The 18,681-nt window shown below is 39.5% G+C and overlaps 1 protein-coding gene across 4 annotated transcripts; it reads right to left on the bottom strand.

The window, feature by feature from the left end:
• Window positions 1-7,424: 7,424 nt before the first annotated feature.
• Window positions 7,425-9,439, bottom strand: LOC311305107 (zona pellucida sperm-binding protein 3-like). 4 transcript variants are annotated; one of them, XM_084432600.1, is made up of 8 exons: window positions 8,768-9,341; window positions 8,560-8,678; window positions 8,378-8,481; window positions 8,122-8,299; window positions 7,937-8,054; window positions 7,780-7,862; window positions 7,608-7,699; window positions 7,425-7,516 (listed from the first exon to the last, which is right to left on the bottom strand). In XM_084432600.1, the coding sequence occupies exons 1-8, from the start codon at window positions 9,299-9,301 to the stop codon at window positions 7,431-7,433; spliced, it is 1,314 nt and encodes a 437-aa protein (XP_084288726.1). In that variant the 5' UTR covers window positions 9,302-9,341; the 3' UTR covers window positions 7,425-7,430. The 4 variants fall into 4 exon arrangements, 2 of the variants coding, with proteins under 2 accessions (XP_084288726.1, XP_084288727.1); XR_014629975.1 differs by having other exon boundaries at window positions 7,427-7,516; window positions 7,608-7,685; window positions 8,768-9,439; XM_084432601.1 differs by lacking the exon at window positions 7,780-7,862 and having other exon boundaries at window positions 7,426-7,516; window positions 7,608-7,685; window positions 8,768-9,328.
• Window positions 9,440-18,681: the final 9,242 nt, after the last annotated feature.

Below are 18,681 nucleotides of genomic sequence, written 5' to 3'. Positions count from 1 at the left end.
GTCTCCTTTCCTGCCAGACCTGTTTTCTCTATTGTGTTTTAAATAAGTCAAATCACTTGATTCTCACCTTTCGGAGCCCAGACGTTGAATCGTTAGGTTGATTGACTTTCACCTTTTGTCTTTAATGGGTCTGGGATGGCTATTGGAATTGGAGTTCCTGGCCAGTATCAGCATGTGAATAGTTATGCTGATTCAATTGGACTCAGAGTAGGGTGTGTTCCTACTTCATTTGCAGGCTTTGTTCAGAGTCTCCACCTCTATGTAATCCCTCCCCCTTGGAATGTATATAACTACAATGCAAACTGTATATACTTTAGACTGATTTGGGAAGAACTGCAGCCGCGTCAACGCAAAGTCCTCAATAAAGAATAACTTTGTTTGAACGTGATCCCCAACGTCTCCTGGTCTCTTGCTTCGACGAAGAAAAAGGTTTTCAACACCAGTCATGAGCTTTAGAGAAAACACCAGAACTTCCTCTGCAACCTTTGTAGCAGCAAAAGGAGCCCAATTGGGCATCAAAACATTACTGCTAACATTGTGCGACAGAGATAGAGATAGAGATAGAGACTTACTACCTTGAATAGTGGCACTCAATTCCAACAGCTGCTGCATCAGTTCTTACAACGGGAGTTCCTACTAAAGCCTCAGGAGTGTAGAAGAGGGTGAATTTATACACCAGATCATCACCAGTCATCTGAAAACAGATCGAGAATCAGTCCATTTAGTAACCCAGCTTTTACCCTCAACTACTATTCATTCGGTTCACGTGACGTCACTGTAGCTTTGCGCCGCCATCTTTGCGACCGATCTCAGTAATGCCTGCAATATGTTGTGCAGTTGGCTGCAACAACAGCCGAAAGAGGAACCCTGAACTGGTATTTTATTCTACTGTATACCAAAATAAGAGAGAAGAGAGAATAATTTATTTAAAAGACTTGAAGTCTCATGTTGGTTTGTGGTTAATTATATTTCCATTATACTCTCAGTGGCCAACATTATACAGACAGATATCGACAGATAATGTTTTGTCTTCATTTTATTGTTGGATCTGTTTAAATGCACTTTATCATGGTAAGTTAGTAAGATTTGGGGTTGTTTTGAATATAACTGTGTCTGTTTGTTAGTTAATACCTACCTAAATCTAATAAATATTTTTATGAAGTTCATAAATTGTCTTCGTCACATGCGCTTTAGATGTTATTTTGTGTAAGTAACGTTAACGTTAGCTCTGCAGACGATGCATAATCTCAGCCTTGAAATGCATATTAAAGGACTAGTTCTTCCAAAAATGATAATTCTGCTGTCATTTACTCACCTTCATGTGCAAATCCTGAAGTTTACTTTCCGTGGAAGACAAAAGGACGTTTTTGAATATGTAGCCTAATGGAGACTCTTCTTGTCGATGTAATGAAAGTGAATGAGTAACGTTAGCCTACTGGGGGCTGTCACGCAAAAAATAATAATAATAAAAGACAAAAAAACATCACTAAAGTATCATAAAAGTGATCTAATACGACTCGTCCGTTATATTAATAGCGTTATTTATTCATATGATAGCTTTATGTGACGAACAAACTGCAATTTAAGTCGTTATATTATAATCACTGAGCTTACCTCTTGATAGCTTTTAATCGCAGCCGAATCATTCAAGAAGATTCGACTCGAAAGATTCTTTCGATATTTGTGTGTATTAAACCTTCTCTCTGTAATTGAACATCTGTTCTTTCGGACAGATATGGCAGTCTTTTATGATATTCGGCTGATGTCTCTGGCTGTGCTGCTGTTCGGATTAGATAGATTCATTCATGCCGAACAGCTGCAGATTCATAGATTCATTCATGACATTGCCTCGACTCTCATGAACGCGCGCCATGAAGCTCTATGACTTTAAGTATTTCTACATCATGAAAGGCCAATTGGGGCAAGCCTGGGGGAGATAATAATGGACTAAAGAAAACTGGCGGTAACAAATAAGGATCGGAGGAGCCTAAATAGAAATTTTCTCCAGGTATCTCTGTCTCTCTCTCTCATTCAAATGGGCAGTTTGGGCCGCCATACCGGGCGAGTCGGTCGCAAATATGGCGGCGTTCTATTTGTAGTGACGTAGGTGGCATCTATGAATAGTTAGCAAGACTCATAAGCAGCCACTCACCATCAGAGAGCTGCCGCATGCCTGGAGCTCATACTCAAAGATAAGGACTTGAGTTGTTGGATCCTCCCCTACAGCTGCACAACCTCCTAAAGTGAGGAATAAGGGGTTAACAAGCTGACCAGTACCAAAGAAGTCCTTCTTAACCTCCACATGCACAAATCTCTCCCCACATTGTGCTTCAATACTCTGAGAAGGGGTAGGTACATGCAACTCAAAAGGCACATCTGGCTGTTGGGGTTCTTCAGGCACAACAGGAAAATGCCAGGTCAAAGGTGCCAAAGGAGCCTCCATTATCTGTTTAGACTGACTACTTCCAGGATCTTGAAGCTTCCATTGATTTGTCACACCAGGGTTTGTCGCAGGTCTCAGAGAAGCTGATAATTGTGATTCTTGGAGAGCTTGCTGAGAAACTAAAACTGGTGACTATTGTTGTAGGAATCTTAATGGATCCTGGCCTTGTTGAAATCCTGACCACTGTGCCAAAGACGAGCCAACTGCAACAATCCAACACAACTAAAAACCACCAACCCCATTCTTGAAAAACTCTGAAACCTACAGAATACTTGTTGGCCTTCTGCTGTGCCTTTTTCAAGAGCAGGAAATTAAAGAGACTCCACCCCTTTTGACAAGCTAAATGATTTTCCAGACTTGTTTCATTAAAAGCATTGAATACACCAACAAGAGTACAACCTAGATCCAGGGGTGTATTCCAGAAAGCAAGGTTAACTTACCCTCACATATACCCTGAACTCTCGGTTGATTAGCCCAAACCTTGCTTACTCAAAGTGTGCTGGTTCCAAAAATGTGTCCAGGTGTAAATTTATCCAACTCAGAGTATGTTCATGGTTATCACACCAAACATTCTCAACAGAGCGACGCTAAGAAAAAGCGTGGGATACTACTACTTTCTTCTTCTTTTGTTAAATGCTGTTTTACATACTTGGTGCATATCGCCTCCTATTTGGTGGTTGTGCTATCATTTGTCAATCTTTTCATTTAATAATCTTTAATCACTGTGAATAAGAACTATATTGTTTGTTTGATGCTAATTATATAATAAAAAGAAAGACTGATTAAACTAAATAACAGCCTGTGCTTGCAAAGATAACATGGCTGTATAAGTTTATTTTTTGTTTAGTCATTTTACTTCCACATTGATTGAAAGGTAAGATACATCAAATCATATATGTCTTTTATTATAGAAATACATTATAGCATAGAAAAACGTCTTGTTGCAAAAATAAAAAAAATGTCTGAACGCAGATCAACGATGTGTGAGATGAGAATTGTGTAGCTATATTTTATATTAAAATTAACATTACCTTGTTTTAATAGCACTTTATATATCGATAGAACTATATATATATAATAGTGTGCGCAATCTGTCACGCCCACTGAGCATCATCAATAGGACACACATGCAGAACCTGCTCCGGAGCAGTTCATGTTCAGAGAGTAGGTTGCTAAGGCTACTTACATACCCTGAAAGTTACCTCCATTTTTGGAACCGAAAGTTGAGGTTATCCGCTTACCCTTAAACATACCCGGGAACGTCACATAACCTGCTTTCTGGAATACCCCCCCAGGCTTGCTTAGTTGGAGACACTTAATTTTCAATAATATTATTGATCCGACTGTACTGACGCTGTTGTATGAGAACTGAACTGGACGATGACATCATTTATTGCAGAACTGCTTTATAAATGAAATGAACTAATTTAATAACTGATGATCCTTAGATTTCTTTCAATGGAACTGAATCAACACTGAACTGACTTCAGCTGAACAACAGCCAAAATGCATCATTTTCCTCATCACTGTAAAGCTGCTTTAAAACAATTTGTATTGTATAAAGCACTATATAAATAAAGGTGACTTGACTTTTATTAATATTACATTGAAATGCAATGTTCCAGTAATATGCAAAAGTGTTTGGTTTCTAAATATCTCTTGAATTTTGCTGGTTTCATTATTTGGCAGCCAGTAATTCACTGCACAAAACACATTGTGAATGGTACACACTGAGACTCTCTGCCTTAATTTGTGTCCCAAATCCCTATTACTGTGTGATTAAATGAACACACTTTTTAGTCTGATGTAAATACCTTTGATATGCCACCTTGTCACATGTTAATTTGTCTTTGCATATAAAAACCAGCATTTAGCCATTTTTTATTCATAAATCATTTAACCCCAGTCAAGTCAAGTATATTTGTATAGCGCTTTTCACAATACAGATTGTATCAAAGCAGCTTCACAGTATTAAATTAAAATAATACAACAAGGTTTGTTTCTAGTGGAATTTATTGATTGATAAAATTAAATATCCCCAAAATATCCCCAACTGAGCAAGCCAAAGGCAACAATGGCAAGGAACCGAAAAACTCCATCAAGTGACCTAATGGTGACCTAAAACTCCATCAGATGACCTAATGGAGAAAAAAAAAAACCTTGGGAGAACCCAGGCTCAGTCGGGGGCCAGTTCTCCTCTGGCGTTTATGAACTAGAGACAGGATTTAACTGTAAGATTAAAAATATTATATGAATGCCTGGCTGAAGAGATGCGTCTTTAATCTAGTTTTAAACTGGGAGAGCGAGTCTGAGCAACGAACAGTATCAGGAAGGCTATTCCAGAGTTTTGGAGCTAAATGTGAAAATGCTCTCCCTCCTTTGGTGGATCTGGATATCCTAGGTATGACCAAAAGCCTCGAATTTAGTGATCTTAAAGAGCGCGATGGATTATAGGGCGATAGAAGATCCGTTAAATAGACTGGAGCTAGGCCGTTTAGGGCTTTATAAGTCAGTAGCAATACCTTGTAATTAATACGGGACTTTATAGGTAACTAATGTAGTGATGTTAAAATCGGTGTTATATGATCATATTTTCTTGATCTAGTAAGAACTCTAGCGGCTGCATTTTAGACTAACTGTAGCTTGTTTATTGAGGATGCAGGACAACCAGCTAATAAAGCATTACAGTAGTCTCAAGGTCATGAATGCATGAACTAACTTTTCTGCATCAGAAACTGATAGCATATTGCGTAGCTTAGCAATGTTTCTAAGGTGGAAAAAGGCTGTTTTTGTAACATATGAAATATGATTTTCAAAAGACAGGTTGCAATTCAACACGTGAGATCATGATCCCAGTGACATCACACCATTTTTATACTGTGATACTCAGTGAGTATGTGAGCTCATTGTGAATTCAAAACGTTGAGCTGGTTGAGAAGAGGCAGTTCAAATGTTGGTCACCGGGAGGACATTATACTTCCTGTTTCTCAACACTGGAAAAACGTGGATACTGTAAGATTTGTTAGGACTGTACAGTTGTGTTCTGGACTCAGCATTGTATTGTTACACTGGAGAAATGGTGAGTGGTCTCTTTAATTGCTATTCACATATGCTCATACGATATTATAATGCCAATATGCACTGTGGCCTGGCCCTTTGTGGGCAGAGTGCTGGCACAAGGTTCATGTGAACCAGTCATCTTGCCATTTCAGGTGAGGAATCACCTGGCTACAGTAATCACACCAGTAATCAAACAGAGCAATATGTCAATGCAATCAGTGTTTCAGGATATGTCAAGTCTTTTCAAGGGGAAAAAGAAAGAGGTTAAGAAGTGAAAAGTTCCCATATTCCAGGATGCTCTACCATTTCCAGGGGATACTGATCATCTTGCAGGGTGGAGGAGAATTTTCTATACTTTGGTTCTGCAATACAAACACAAATGCTAAGAAATGAAGCTCTAGCATAAGTTCTGCCGGGAAGACTCAATTGTTACGTCACTTATTACCTTCTCATCTAGCCAATCATATTCCTATACTTGTGGTATAAAAGATTGGTACTTACACACTTCTGAGTTCGCAGATGCTGACGCTTCTATTCACCTCCATCCTCCCCAACACCACCAAGACAGGTCTTTCCCTCCATCCTCCCCAACACCACCAGGATGGTCTCTTCCCTCCATCCACCCCACCACCACCAGGATGGTCCCTTCATATACCTCGCAGGGGTTCGGCTGCGCCCCTGCCTTTGTCTTCAGGCAGGATATGCAGAGTCTGGACCCTCGGATTGCAAGCTACGGACACCAAAGAACTTGATTGCTTGCTGGGCTGTTAATACATGTTTAATTGTCAAAGTATTTATTCTCCCGAGTCTTTCTGGTAGAACTAAAAACATGGAGAAGTGCATGAGACAGACAGTGATTCATCACATTTACTTTAAACTTATCACATAAGATTGTTTCAAAGCAGCTTTACAGTGATAATAGCAGACATCCCAAGTCTCCCGGAAGTCTCCCGCATGTTGATCACGGCTCCCTGATGCCCACAAATTAGTTAAAATCTCCCGGAATCTAGAGCAAGCAAGAGCACGCATGGCACAGAGAGGGAGAGCGAGAGACCTTGCATGTGTGTGCTAGTGTGCGTGTGTTCCTCACGAAGCGCATGCAAGGACCCAACCAATCAATTGTCAGTGCAGGCAGGCTTTTATCTATACTCCCGAACCGAATTCATCAGAACCGAATTAATCAGAAACTGCAGTAAACCTCAGATAAACAGACTAATATTAGCGTAGGTAAGTGCATCAGGATTTATGGGGAGTGTTCCCAGTTGACCTATATGCAGCCTAACATTGAAATATAGAAGTATAATGTGTTGTGTATGCTAGGTCAAAGAGTGTCTAATTTTAACTGACAGAGTGTGTCTGCTTCCCGGACAATGTTAGGAAGACGGTTTCCAGAGGTTTGGTGCTAAACAGGAAAAGGATCTACCACCAGCAGTTGATTTTCTAGGTATCATCAACTGGCTGTAATTTTGAGATCACAATAGACAGACTATAATGCGTTAAGAGCTCGCTAAAGTACTTGAGAGCTAAACCATTTAGTGCTTTGTAAGTAATCAGCAATATTTTAAATTATACATTGTTTAATAGGGAGCCAGTGCAGTGTTGATAGAACCGGGCTAATATGGTCATACTTCCTGGTTCTGGTAATAGCTCTAGCTGCTGCATTTTGGACTAGCTGTAGTTTATTAAGTGTGCAGGGCAACCACCCATTAGAGCATTACAATAATCTAGCCTTTGATGTCATGAACTAATTGTTCTGATTTTTCATTGAGAGCATATGTTGCAATTTAGATATATTTGTAAGATTTAAGAAAGCGTTGTACAGATACTAGACACGTAACTTTCAAATGAAAGATATCAGGTATCAGTCTCAAGCATGTAAAGAAACCAACACTATCCTCTAGAAAAGACACAAGACATGCCACTGTGTTCATTCCAGGTCTTTATTAGACATTTGCAATTGAGGTTCAGTGACTACAATGGGGCCAACAGTTGCTTTCCCTTCTGAAACAAGGCCTTAGAGAAAAAAAATAAAAAATTAACGCATTCATGGTTGCGTTATGAATCTGTATACAGCAAAATACAGATCCTTAGTACACATCTTTACCTGAATCAGGTAGTGCTCGCCCTTTCCTGCTGAAGCCACATGTGGAGTCACAGCACATGCACATCTGGTCATTGTCATCTGCAGAAAGCCATCTTTTAGAAAAAAGGCAAAGAAATGGTTACCTATTCTGATCACATCTTATCTGGTAAGCACTTATTCTGTTAGGACATACCCATTGGCAAAGGAACAAGCCTTGTTCTCTGCACTTATGGGGGTTGAAGATATAACTGCCCTCAAAGAACATGTGACGTATACCTACAAAAGGATTTTAATCTTGTATACATGGGCTAAACATTCATCTCTTACAGAAAGACAGCACCATTACATACCAAACCACTATTTGCTTGCTGGAATCTGAAAGACTCCAAGTGAAAGTGAAGTTTGTCATTCTGAACTCTGTGCATAAAACCGGAAGTAGATCCCGTAAGCTTTGCATCAACCAGGCACCTGAAGCAAAAGATAACACTTAGGCTCTGGTCACATATGAGACTTCAAGAAGCTAATCCTTACTTACCCATGGTTCTCAATAAAGGAATATCTTGGAGCAGCATTCACATCAGGGACTGCAGTAGCAACACAACCATCTACAAAGAGTCGCAGGGGAACATGGTTGAACTGCTTCACAGAAGCTTCAAAATTCAGGAATTGTCCCAAGAAGAACTGATTGGATGGCCTCTCGAACATCCAGTCATCTGCAAGGGACACAGAAATAGAACGAAAATCAGTGTCACTTCAGAGTTACTCTTATAAAGGGTGTATAAAAAACTTGCCAGTCATGAGCTTTAGAGAAAACACCAGAACTTCCTCTGCAATCTTTGTAGCAGCAAAAGGAACCCAATTGGGCATCAAAACATTACTGCTAACATTGTGCAACCTAAACAGAGGAATAAAACATGGTTCATTAACCTGAATTGAAACTGCTCAATTTATATAAAAATAAAAACTTTACTACCTTGAATAGTGGCACTCAATTCCAACAGCTGCTGCATCAGTTCTTACAATGGGAGTTCCTACTAAAGCCTCAGGAGTGTAGAAGAGGGTGAATTTATACACCAGCTCATCACCAGTCATCTGAAAACAGATCGAGAATGAGTCTATGCAGTAACCTAGCTTTTACCCTCAATTACTATAGTTAGCAAGACTCATAAGCAGCCACTCACCATCAGAGAGCTGCCGCATGCCTGGAGCTCATACTCAAAGATAAGGACTTGAGTTGTTGGATCCTCTCCTACAGCTGCACAGCCTCCTAAAGTGAGGAATGAGGGATTCACCAGCTGACCAGTACCAAAGAAGTCCTTCTTAACCTCCACATGCACAAATCTCTCCCCACATTGTGCTGCAATACTCTGAGAAGGGGTAGGTACATGCAACTCAAAAGGCACATCTGGCTGTTGGGGTTCTTCAGGCACAACAGGAAAACGCCAGGTCAAAGGTGTCAAAGGAGCCTCCATTAGTTGTTTAGACTGACTACTTCCAGGATCTTGAAGCTTCCATTGATTTGCCCCACCAGGGTTCGTCGCAGGTCTCAGAGAAGCTGATAACTGTGATTCTTGACGAGCTTGCTGAGAAGCTAAAACTGGTGACTGTTGTTGTAGAAATCTTAATGGATCCTGGCCTTGTTGAAATCCTGACCACTGTGCCAAAGACAAGCCAACTGCAACAAGCAGCAACAATCCAACACTGATGAATTCCATTATTGTTATTAAACCCAAAGAACCAGAGAAGGTTTGTTGTGCTCCTGCTGTGGCTTTTTCTAGAGCAGGAAATTGTAGTGGCTCCACCCCCTTTTGACAAGCTTAATGATTTTCCAGACTTGTTGCATTACTTTTCCTGACACAAAGGAGACCTCTATGAAATTCAACAAAATTGGCTGTAGTCAGTTTTATTTGCAGACTTTTTTCTTACAGTGATTTCTTTCTATTTTGATTTAATGCCTGCTACAGACCCTGCAATTTCGGCAATCCTATAAGATTATTACAAATTACACTGTATGACATACAGTCAAACCAAAAATTATTCAGACACCAGATATAATTTTTTATATATATATTTTTTTTTTCTAGTGGGTGCAGGACACTAGTTCATTTATGTAAGTGAAGATAGCAAAATAAAGTAAACTGTGACATATTATACCCAAAAAAGTGTTGTTGTTTTTTCTTTAATTGCTAATGCGACCTTTTTACACCACATACTGAACAAAATTAAGCATTGCTTGGTTATTGGTTGACCTAAATTGGTATTATCTAATTGTGTACTTAAATTTAACAGCTGACAGCTATTCAACCTAATTCATTTGTGAGGCAGACTACGTTTACACGTGGCCGGTTATTTTCATAACCGGACATTTCACCCTCTCCGTTTTCAGAAAAGTGTTCGTTTACACAAACCCGTGTATATGCCGTCAAGAGCATGCCAAACCTGGGCTGCGTTCAGCCCCAACAAAACGTTGCACAACGTTTTTTAAACAGAAACGGTGATGCGTTGAACACACTGTTCTGATGACGCAAGAGTTGCAACTATGGCAGCTGAGAAGGCCATTCTTTGTGTTCTTTGTGAAGAATTTTCTGAGCCTGATGAAGTCGGTATAAATATGTGTTTAATACTACAAAATATGCCCGATGTTACAGTTACTGCACTTGCCGCCCAGAACAAAAGAGAACATCCCAATCGAGTGAAGGGATTTGTGGAAACTGAAATGGAAGCACACATCTTACCTAATTCAGACTAAAACACATCTATTTAGCCTCACATACTGACTTTATTTGTAGGTCATACTGTTTTAATACCCTGTATTTTCTTTCTCATTTTTAGGAAAAGCACTTAATTACCATTGTTTATTTCTATACCAATACACTTGCAATGAAGCTAAAAATATAAACAACTACATCATTATGTTGATATCCTATATTTTTTACAATAAAACCTTCGACAAACATGTCTTCTAATATCCTCAGTTTTTGCGTATACCGAGCTGCATCAAACACATTTGTAAATTACTTTTCTTGAACCCATTGTGCGAGTTCACTTTAATACCACGTGCTTTATATGTTGCTGCTGATTGGACTGCAGTTCTGACACACCCACCAAACAAGAGAAAACGTATCTCAAACCCCGTTGCACACCGGTGCACGCCGTTTCCAGGAAACATGACGTTCAACCCGGAAACCGTAGCAAAACGTTGCGCACCGTTTTGAACTTGAACATGCCCCTGTAGGTGGCAGTGTAACGAGAAGCTCAAGCCCATGTTATCCAATCAGAATCCCGAAAATATAGGTTGCACCTTTGACGTAGTGCAAGTTCTGTCGCATACTGTGACGTCGACTGCCTAAAACTCATTTTTTCTCAGTTTACATGCAAACATGCAAACAGAGTTTTCCATAATCTCCACTCTGGCCGGAGTTTTTAGAAAGAATCGTTTTCAGAGGTGAATTCTCCGTTTGCGTGTAAACGAGGGACACAACCGAAAAGAAACGTCTCAGTTTTTCAAAATAACCATGTACGTGTAAACGGGGCCACAGACTAACAGAAAAACGGCCAAAACCAGTGAAATATCAACTGATTTGATAACTCTTAGTTCTTGTCATATATTATTACCATTTTCTAAATTATAGTGAATAAACTGTGATAATTTGAGAAATGTTAAAGGTGTTTGAATAAATTTTGGTTTGAATTTGGTATGTATATATTTATGTATGTATGTGTATATGTACGTAAGTTTGTATATATATATGTATGTATGTTTGTATATATATATATATATATATATATATATATATATTAAATATATATATGTATGTGTATATATATGTGTGTATATATATATATATATATTCTCTCACACACACACACACACACACACACACACACACTCCAACAATGTTTATTTCTCATCACACAGTAAAGCCTCTCAATGATAATCCACTGCCATGTGAGCTCCTGTGCTGTTGTGTTCTTACAGACTCTGCCAACTGCCAAACAAAAAACACTCTTACAACCTCTACACTTGAAACAGCTTGAAAAAACATCCACAGCTCGCTATTAAAGGTCCCTGAGTTGCAGCCTTTAATATCCCATCGCTGTGGCGAAAATGAATTAGGGAAGTTAATGTGATTTTTGCATTAGCAGATTAGAAACGTCTTTCATGCTCTCATTCCCATATTAGACCACAGCTAAGCCCGAATAGCTTTCTCTTTGTGCTTAACCTCATAATGTCAAGAGGACCAAACTCACTTTGAATGTGGTGGGACATGTCTTTTTTAAATAAAAAAAGTTTGGAAATGAGATGAGGAGGAACATCTCATTCTGTTTTGATGTCACACTGTTGTGTGTGTTTGAGTGCTCAAGTTCAGCAGTGTCCACATAAACTCTGTCATCTTTTTTTGTATGGTGAATTTTGCTTGAACCTTTCAATAATGTATGAAGTAGGCTATGTTTTGCATGGATTCTAGAAAATTCCACATGGATGGAACGCAAAGCCTCACTGTGGAAAATTGCTCTTGCTTAATTAAAATAAAAGTATTCAAACTAAGCATGTAAACAGTGGCTGTGACCTAATTGGTAAAGGTATAATATGCACTAATTTGCTAGCGATAGGAAAGTACACACTTTTTAGTCTGATGTAAATACCTTTGATATGCCCCCTTGTCACTTGTTAATTTGTCTTTGCATATAAAAACTAGCATTTAGCCATTTTTATTCATAAATAATTTAGCCCCTGTATAATTTAGTCAACACGTGAGATCATGATCCCAGTGACATCACATCATTGTTATGCTGTGATACTCACAGTGAGTATGTGAGCTCATTGTGAATTCAAAAATGTTGAGCAGGTTGAGAGGAGGCAGTTGAAATGTTGGTCACTGGGAGGACATTATACTTCCTGTTTCTCAACACTGGAAAAACGTGGATACTGCAAGATTTGTTAGGACTGTACAGTTGTGTTCTGGACTCAGCATTGTATTGTTACACTGGAGAAATGGTGACTGGTCTCTTTAACTGCTATTCACATACGCTCATATGATATTATAATGCCAATATGCACTGTGGCCTGGCCCTGTGTTGGCAGAGTACTGGCACAAGGTACATGTCAACCAGTCATCTTGCCATTTCAGGTGAGGAATCACCTGGCTACAGTAATCACACCAGTAATCAAACTGATTGCATTGACATATTGCTCTCTTTGTTTCAGGATGTGTCAAGTCTTTTCAAGGGGAAAAAGAAATAGAGGTTAAGAAGTGAAAACAATTCACCAAAACAACACCAGAATCTGAATGCATCTGTCAAATAGGAATATTTGTGTCAAATGACACAAAGTCTCAATGTCTCAAAAAACATCAGGCTGAAAAGAATACAAAAACGGACACTGAATACTTTGTTGATTGAAATAAAATATGAACTGCTACATGATGTTTGTGATATAAATGACCAATATTAAAGAAATTAGTATTTGAGTATGAGTTTAACACAATGATATCACAGTGGTCTTACATTATGACCATAGCATGAGTATCCTGGGAGCTCATGGTGAGATCACTGTGAGATCAAATTCTTGACTGAGGCAGCATTATTACTCTTTTAAACTTGTTAAAGGTACCACAACAGTCTTTTGATGCAAGAACCATTGACTAACATTATAAGTGGACTTCACAGAAGAACAAAAACATGTTTTTAATTGAATGAACCTACAGTAGCAGCCAACAAAAACATACTAAAATTGCCTAATAACCAGTCAAAAGTTAGAAGAATCACTGGGAACTCCTAGTAACTGGTCAAAATACTCTAGTATTGAACCAGAATAGCACATCTAACTAGGCCTTAACTCGGCTTAATGTGTGTCTGATGAGGTCTAATGGGATAAGCTCTGATCTATTGGAGTCTGATCAGTTCCAATGATGCCTGAAGTGGTCTAAAAGGGTTTGATGAGGTCTAGACTAGCCTGATAAGGTCTAATGGGGTCTCATGTGGTCTAATCAAGCCTGATACAGCAACACCGGCTCAACCAGTGACATTATTTTGGGGCAGGACAATTACTATTTTTTGCTGAGGTTAGTGGCAAATCTGTACAATATATATCATCACTACTATGCAGCTGTACAGTAGCTGCAGGGAAACATAATCTGCTTTCTTTTCCATTTTCACATGTTTTTTTTCTTTTTTTTTTCAGGTACTCACTCTGTCCCAGAGGAGGTCACTGGGCAGCAGGGCTGGTTATTGGTCTGTCCAAACACAGGCCAAGTGAGATGAAGCTGAATGCAGCAAGTCAACAACTGATTTTGCTCCTGCAAACCAGCCCCTGACCCCTGAGCCAATGCAACTCCCAAAGGGGAACTCTTTAATCATGGCTTTCTTTCTACACTCAGTTCAACAGAGATTAGATGACCAAATCAATTAGGAGCTGAACAAGAATGTGATGGGCAGGAAGAGAGAACATCAGAAAGAATCCTGGTGAATCACACAGCAGATCAAATGGCGAGGCCCTCTCACAGAGATCTGATGATTGTGTGACAGAGGGGAGAGAAAATGTAACTAATTTTCTCCCAAGTGAACCCTAGACAGAGAATAGGAGACCATGGCAAGAAAGGAGAGAAACCAAGGTATTTGTTGAACTAAAGATTTTTGCACAAACTATCCTTTAACAAACACTTTATTTTCTGAAAAGCCATATCGCACTTGATAAAAATCCATGGACTCCAACCTCCACGGTCTACTCCAAGAGAGGCTTGCTTATATTTTTTTAACATTGCCCTCTCTGAGACTGCAATTACAGACCTGTGACAAAAAGCCATCTATCCATGCTTTTCATTAGCTTCACTCTCGCCCTCAGTCCCTGCAACTCTAATACACTCACTCGTGGAGACAGGCTTAAGGAAAGCTCCATCTTAGCCTTTGACTGCTGTCCCCTACCCAGCATTGATTGATCTGTCTTTGGGCGAGCCACGCTAGCTGTACATCCATATGGTGATGGCTCGGGTCATGATTTTCCCTCCTGGGTTTCTTAGGACACAATCGTGCTGGACATTTGCTCCATTCTATCGAAACGTTTCTTCAAAAGAGGGTGCTTTATTTTTGTTGCATTATATAGACTCGAAAGAACCATCTTGGCTTTTGTGGAGATGTTAGCCTGAGGCATTTCACAGTCCAGGAGATCTTTCAGCCTTCTAACATCCATTGACATGATTTTTGGAATGACTTATCGCAAGAGGAAAAAATTACGTTTTAGTCGCATAACATCAGTTAATGGAAACGCTGTTGTTTTGCAATCGTTTTTATCAACATTTAGAAACTATCGCAAAAGTTTTGCGCAAATCTGTAATGGTAACCCAGCTAGTGACTGGATCTAGAACTTCAGATGACACACAGACCATATCCCTCGCTGTAAGTTACTGAAAGCTCTCTCGTACAGAATGACATGACAGACAACTAGTTGTCCAGTGCGGTTTCGTTCAGACAGCACAGGTTTTCCAATAATGCAGTTGTGAGACCTGAAAATGTATGGGTTTGAGTTTGGTTGTAAAATGTGGTTGTCACTCCCATTAATAACCTTACTGAGTGTGACCGTAACTGTATTAAGGACTCAAACACAGGACTGACAACCGTAAGTGTGCATATTTTGGCTGCCACGTCATCAAACGCCACCAAAGGCCATCTCAATTTGATAGATCCTTGGAAGGCAGCCTTGGTTTCAACATCTTCATTCAGCTTGTTTTGAAGGATGCATCCAGTGTATCCTTGGCGTCCTTCACTCAATGAAATGCAAGACAAAAATAATGTTTTTGGAGATGAAGGCATAAATGTAATCTTTTGTTTTGGTGTACATTAATCACTTAACACTTGTAACATAGGGTGAACTCAAAAACAAAGTAGAGCTGGATCCAAATGCAGTTTTTATTGACAAGTATAAACAAATCAAACACGGAGACCAGAGAACCAGGAACAGAATGAGTGCACCAAATATAATATCCATGTAGGAACAAGACTGAACAAGGAACACTGGGGTTTAAATACTTAAGGGGTATAGGTACATACACCTAGGGGTATACACCTGGAAATGATCACAGAACTGATTAACTAAAAAAAAAACTACAAAAGACTACAAAAATGACACACAGGACAGGGAACAGGAACAGAAACGGGGTCAAATGCAAACCAAAACTCCAGTTAACAAAACACACAAAACACAAATTCGGGGAATACATAACAACACTAAACTGTCAATAATGTAAGCCACTGGGAGACCACAAAGGGTTGTCATTTGCTATATTGCATTAATAGAAAGCCAGTTAATATAAAGAATTTTAATACAAAGTATTTTCCAAAATGAAGTTTTAATATTATTTTCGTTGTGACAGTGGGGGTGGAAACATGTGTGACTTAGCCATTTACTAGACCGTCTCATTCTAGAATTTAATGCTGAGGAGGACACTAACATACAAGCCTCTGAAGGACTGGACAAGGAAGCAAACAGCCTCACAAGGATGCAGCTTTTATGGGTAGATGGGTAGTATTTTAACATTTTCTCTTGCCAGTGTTTGGCATATGCAAGGCATATGGCGTCGTATACGGACATTCTTTTCAGATTTGCTGGTGCTAAACACACATACTTTCCAGGAATTTCTTCAGTTTATTGGTGTTGTTGTGGCAGTCAACAACAGCACAGCTTACCAGTGCTCATATTAAATTTTAGTTATGTTCAAAAAGTTTCTGTTTAATTAACTTTTTTTACCCCGTTTTAACAATGGGTTCCTATGGAGAACAGGACACCATCCAAACAGAAGTTTTACAACACATGGAGTGCGATGAAGCACAGCCACACCAAACAGATGCGGAGAATGATGTAGCAAATTTAAGTGCCACCACTTTGAATAAATACTTAAATTTAGCTCTTAAAGCTACAATATGTAAGATTTTTGTAATAAAATATCCAAAAATCACTTGCACAGTGTGATATATTTCCTGCAGTTGTGTACTTACATTATCCCAAAAGTTCCCAAAGATTTTTCATTTCAGAGAAATTCCCATTTTAAATAATGGCTCGTCCCTGTCGACCTGTCCTACTTGTCAACTGTCAATGATGTAATATCCGCGTTATCCCTGGTTTCCGCTCGTACTGCCATAGTAACCATGGCAACAGAAGTGGACAACTGCGTTGCGTCTAGCGGCACGCTCACGATGTTGTTGTTTCGTTCAAATATTATGGGCCATGGCAAGCAGACTTTGGGACAAAAGGAGAACTAAAACGAGGATCAATATCAGCGTGGCGTTTTCGAGATGCCGAGAGCTCCACGTCCGCGACTAACTTCTACTTGACAGAGACGTGCAAATGTAGAGGTGAGCAAATGTACATAAAACTAATCAATGTTATATAGCTCAACATGATGAAATGTTAGTATATGATCAGTATGTTATTCTAATGTTGATCTAGCTTACTGCGAGTCTCATACAGATAAACTAACACATAGAATAACATTATAACTTTCAACACACTCAAATGCAGTTTAGTGTGATAGTGTAGACCAAGTGACACAGCGCTGCGGGTCAGCACTTGCAGGTAAGTTATTCAGCACTTGCGGGTAAGTTAGTTCGGTAGAATGAAATGTCCTTATACCTTTATATCCGCGGGACTCGCGTGTGGTGCTGATATCTGTCTCTCATTAGCAATCACGCCCTGCTTTATACCACAGTCCTGTTCAAAACATCAATGTATTCACTCGTCCATAAACATTATTAGATCCTTCGGCATGACGACAGGTTAGCTACCCCTAGCGGTGAAAAAAATTACATATTGTAGCTTTAATTAGCACTTTGTAGTCTCATCAATAATTCACCAAGACAGTGCAAACATTTTCATGACATTTAATTGGTATAAAGGCTTTGATTCCCGAACTGGTTCTTACTAGGCTTGGCTATCACTGTTACCTTAAAAATGGCATGGGCCATTCCAGAAGCCAAAAACCTGGAAGTGCAAAATTGGCTAATCCATAATGCGGCGTTCATCATTTGCTCAGGAAAAAGGTGGATATGAACTGTGCCATTTTAGACAAGGGCTGCATCCTCTACATACTCTCTTGATTAGGTACTTATTTTGAATAATTACTTCACGACTGCTACATATGAGTGTTTGTAGTATGAATGTAAATTTGACTTACTACATTTGCCATGTTGTCATTATAATGTAACATACCAGCATCAGTTGCATCGCTTCACTGCCATTCATAAATCCTCACACGTGGCCTTATGGGATAGCAAAGTGTCTATCGTATGCACACTTCAGAACGTCGACAGAATAAAGTACTCTTTTATGAGTACTGTGAATTCAGACATACTTCTTTTGTCACATACAGCTTTTTGCCTACTATATAATGTAAATTTTATTTATATAGCACCATTAAACACAACCAGGGGCCCGTTCTTCGTACGTTGCTTAAAACATCCGAGATCAAATGACACATCCAAGATGATATCATTGTGCTAATCATGATCTGGCTAATTAGGTTCTTCGAACACACCTGCCGGATATGATTGTCACGGATTGGCCAGGTTCATCCACCACAATCACCCAGCGATCACAGTCACCTGAGGTTTAATAAGTCACACCTGTACCCCATCAATCACCACTGCTTCATAAGCACACCTCACGCACCTCTCATTGTCCGGGCTCGTTTATCCGAAGCGGACTCATAGTGCTTCTCTCTGCGAGTTTCACTACTAAACTTACCTGTGTTTACTTACCAGTTCTCTACGACGATTCCAGTCTGTTCAGATCTCATCTCGAGTGGTGTCCGAGCTGTAAGCCTGTCTGTCCCATCAAGTGGTGCGTGAGTGTGTGCTGTCACCTGTCATCCTCTTCATACGAAGATCATTTCCACTCTGAAGTCTCATCCTGCCGTTCCTGCAAAAGATACAGCGATCATTCATTCACGAATTACATTCAAGAACTCTGCACTTCTGAACTCTGATACTCACCTAAATTCAGCACGTTGAATCTTCTTGACACTCAGCTGTTTAAATAAACATTACATCACTACTTACCTTGTTGTCCGTCTGCTTCCGTAACAATGATTAGTATAGCTGGATT

This window comes from Rutilus rutilus (assembly GCF_951802725.1).
Source record: "Rutilus rutilus genome assembly, chromosome: 15".
NCBI lineage: Eukaryota > Metazoa > Chordata > Actinopteri > Cypriniformes > Leuciscidae > Rutilus > Rutilus rutilus.
Note: the sequence above shows the minus strand (reverse complement) of the source record. Positions and strands in the feature narration are given on the sequence as shown.